The sequence below is a fragment of the Myotis lucifugus genome, unplaced genomic scaffold (assembly GCF_000147115.1).
Source record: "Myotis lucifugus unplaced genomic scaffold, Myoluc2.0 scaffold_178, whole genome shotgun sequence".
In the NCBI taxonomy this organism is placed as follows: Eukaryota; Metazoa; Chordata; class Mammalia; order Chiroptera; family Vespertilionidae; genus Myotis; species Myotis lucifugus.
This window is the reverse complement of record NW_005871226.1, coordinates 1913417-1917089: the sequence shown is the minus strand read 5'-3', so window position 1 is coordinate 1917089 and position 3673 is coordinate 1913417. Positions and strand designations below refer to the sequence as shown.

General features: G+C 48.0%; 1 protein-coding gene across 3 annotated transcripts in view; it reads left to right on the top strand.

Annotated features, from left to right (window-relative positions):
• Positions 1-3673, top strand: part of SLC23A2 (solute carrier family 23 member 2) — a 91819-nt gene that overhangs the window by 42008 nt on the left and 46138 nt on the right. For all 3 annotated transcript variants that reach the window (XM_023760270.1, XM_023760269.1, XM_014462358.2), the window contains one exon: positions 2838-2995. In XM_023760270.1, coding sequence (XP_023616038.1) covers positions 2838-2995 — 158 coding nt within the window. The remainder of the gene's footprint in view (positions 1-2837; positions 2996-3673) is intronic.

Here is a 3673-nt window from a genome sequence, read left to right as displayed (position 1 = left end):
GACCTGATCGCCCCCAACTGCTCTCCCTGCGCCTGATCACTCCCAACAGCCTCCCTGCCGGCCCGATCGCTCCTAACTGCTCTCCCCTGCTGGCCTGATCGCATCCCTAACTGCTGCTCTCCTGCCAGCCTGATCACTCCTAACTGCTTGCTCCCCTGCCAGCCTGATTGCCCCTAACTGCCTCTGCCTTAGCCCCCACCACTATGGCTTTGTCTGGAAGGAAGTCGGACATCTGGAAGATGTCCAATCGACCCGGTCTAATAAACATATTACCCTTTTATTAGTATAGATTACTCTCTTAAGAATGATGAATGGAAATTGTTAATATCAGTTTCATAGTAGTGAAAGGAAGAAAAGAAAGGAGGAGGAGATTAAACAGAATGAAGGAAGGAAAACAGGGAATAAGCAAAGGAAATGACATGGAAGGAAGGACTGAAAATCGTAGAGATATAGAAAAAAGGAAGAACAAAGGGAGAGAAAAGTAGAAGAGAAGAGAAAAGAACTAGTTTTCATTTCTCATTCCCGGCTTAGTTAACCAACTCACAGTCACAGTCAGTTCTGCCATGAAACATGGGCGACACTGAAAAATGCCATGTTGGCCAGATCGTAAACGGCATGTTTCAGTCTTTTTAAAGAAAGGCAAACTTTGCCAGAGAAGCAGCTGCTTTGTCTGCTGTGGCTTCCAGTGGGAGCAGAGCAGGGACGCTGCCAGGGGAGGGAGTGGAACAGGGCTGGGCTCCTATGATTTTGGTGCTTTCCCTCATCTCAGCACCCTCTTCCCACTTAACGGACTGAAGTGGCGCTCTAGAGAAAGGGGACAAGACAGGAAGCTCTTTTCTAGGATTCACACCCATGACTTGGGTTTGCCTTGGTTGTTTTAGCTGTGTGAAAGCTGCGACCTGCATGGCTAGGGCTCAGGACCTAGAGAAGGGCTGTGCACAAATGACGAGACTAGACAAGAAGTATGAATTTGGATATCATGGGGGGCCGGGCAGTGAGCCATTCTTTAGTGGAAAGGCTTCACTGGTGCCCAGGCCCTGCCAACCTTGTATTCAATTTTAGATACACATATTGCCCTTAGTCAGGCAGTAATCCCGGCAGCAGACAGATTATCTTAAAGGTCAGTAAATATTAGTAAAGATTTACTTTGAGACTATTAGGTCAGGAAATTGCTTGAGCTACCATTGTCTTGACAGAACAATGGTGTATAGCTTTAGCCCTTGCCAAAGCTCAAGGTCCATCAGCCTTCTGGGTTCCTTGTTTGCACTTTTCTGATAATGTAGACCAGTGGTCGGCAAACTGCGGCTCGCGAGCCACATGCGGCTCTTTGGCCCTTGAGTGTGGCTCTTCCTAAGCCTTAGGAGTACCCTAATTAAGTTAATAACAATGTACCTACCTATATAGTTTAAGTTTAAAAAATTGGCTCTCAGAAGAAATTTCAATCGTTGTACTGTTGATATTTGGCTCTGTTGACTGAGTTTGCCGACCACTGGTGTAGACAATGGATAGCTTTCAGCATAGCCAGACTCTGTTCTCAGGTCTGACTTTCCATTCTTCATTTTTTTAAAGTTTGAATGACAGTTTAACCTGGGGTATTTCAGATGCTGAGAAACTCAGTCTCATTGCCCAGACAGGTTTATGCACTTGGAGGTGAGGCTGTACCTGCCCGGACAGCTGATGCTTTGGTCTGGGTTTCCAGCCCTCCCGACCCCCTTTAGGTATCACAGCACTTGGTTACCCGACCTGAAAGGTGTCTAATAAAGGAGAAGTTACAACCCAAGGAGCTGAGTGGTCGAGGGGATAATTTTCCTTGGGTTGAACATCCTGAAACAGAGTGAGGAGACTTGCTTTTTAAAATGTTTATATTCGAGGTGTTTCTAGAAGTGTTCCCTGGTCAAATGGGATTGGGAACCCTGCATGCATCATGCCCTTCTTGACGATGCACAGTTTTCTTAAGCTTGTGAGCATCCCTGAGAAGTCCTGGATGGGAATGTTCTGTTTCCCTGCACGAAACACCTATTAGTGTTATGAAATTTGGGCTTTATGGGCTGCAAGCAACACATTTTGGCAAACCGGAGCAGAGATGGGGAACTCTTGGGAATAAAATTGGGTTTGCCGAACAGAAGCAGGCACTGAACAAGCAGGCCCCTGGGAGCATGGCTGCTAGGAATATCCTGCTGGGAGTGGAGGTGGGGCCCCAAAGGAGAGAGAGCTGGCTCTGTGGAGCATTCTTCAGCTCCTGTGTGACCTTAACCCTCCCCTGATTGTTATGAAACAATGCCACCATAGAAAAGGGGGGGGGGGATACCCTGTGTTAAGGAAGCTTTAACCCCCAGACCCATTATTTCAAGAATACAGATGTAGAATTCTACATAAAATATTGGCAAGTCAAACTGCAGAAGAAAGATATAGCAAGACTCCTAGAGTTTGTTTCAAGAATGGTTCCACGCAAAATAATTAATGTGCACAAATCAGAGGAGAAAGACGTATGATTTTAGCAATTGATACTGAAAAGCATTTGAAAAAAAGCAGGTAATTCCAGTAAGAATTGCAGGAGTAAAATATCAATAAAATATGATTGCATTAAGTGTTTCCTCTATGCTGACCTGGACTCATGTGAATAGTAAGTAATGATACAAGTATAATGGAAATGTAATGGAAAGGAGAAATACTGAAAAAGAAATATGATTTGGTATATGATACTCGTGTGTACCTAAGCAAACCAAAGAGTTCCTTTTTTAAAAAACAAAACAAAACATTGGAGGGGTGAGTTAGGATGAAATCAGAAAATAACGAGGAAGGGTTTACTGTTTCCTCTGTCTCCCTGTCACCCACAGCACTATCTGACTTGCTTCAGCGGCACCATCGCGGTGCCCTTTCTGCTGGCCGACGCCATGTGTGTGGGGTACGACCAGTGGGCCACCAGCCAGCTCATTGGGACCATTTTCTTCTGTGTGGGAATCACAACTCTGCTGCAGACAACGTTTGGGTGCAGGTGAGACTGGAGTACTAAATGGGATCCCGAAGCCCCTGTAAGGAAGGCATCGAACAACACCGTTTACCTAGGCAGCTTAGGAGGACTGACTGGCGGGTGGGTGTTGTTGTAGTGAGCCCTGCCCCCACCTACCCTGCACCGTGTTTCTTCTCTTGGTGGATGGCACCATCCCCCACCTGGCTGTGCACGCTGGAAAGTCTGATGCTCTCAGCTCCTTCCATCCCTCCAGCTGCAGGGCAAGCTCTCCAGTGCCCGTCCTGCCACGTTCCTTTAGTCAGACCTGGGCTGTTGCACTAGGTTCCCAGTTGGTTTCCATGCCCCCAAGGCCACTCTCCTTGCCCCACTCTGTGCACCAGCCCCCCGAGCCTTCTTTCCAACATGGGCATCTTCCTCGGAGCTGCCAGGCTGCAGCCCCACTCCCTGTTTAAAGCCAGGATATGCCCACTTTTGAAGCTTCTCCCTTGCTCTCTGTCTGTCCCCTGCCTTTCCAGCCATGCCTCTGATCCCTGCTGTCCCCTTCTCTGGCTCTCCCTGGGTGACCTCCCTGAGCCACCTGCTATTTCACCCTGCTGTGCTTGTGTGCCCCAGCACCCCATGCACCCTGCTCATCCTTCCAGTCTGGCTTTGCTCCTCTCCTCGCTGAAGCACCCCCGACTCCTCGAGGCCTCCTTTTGTTCT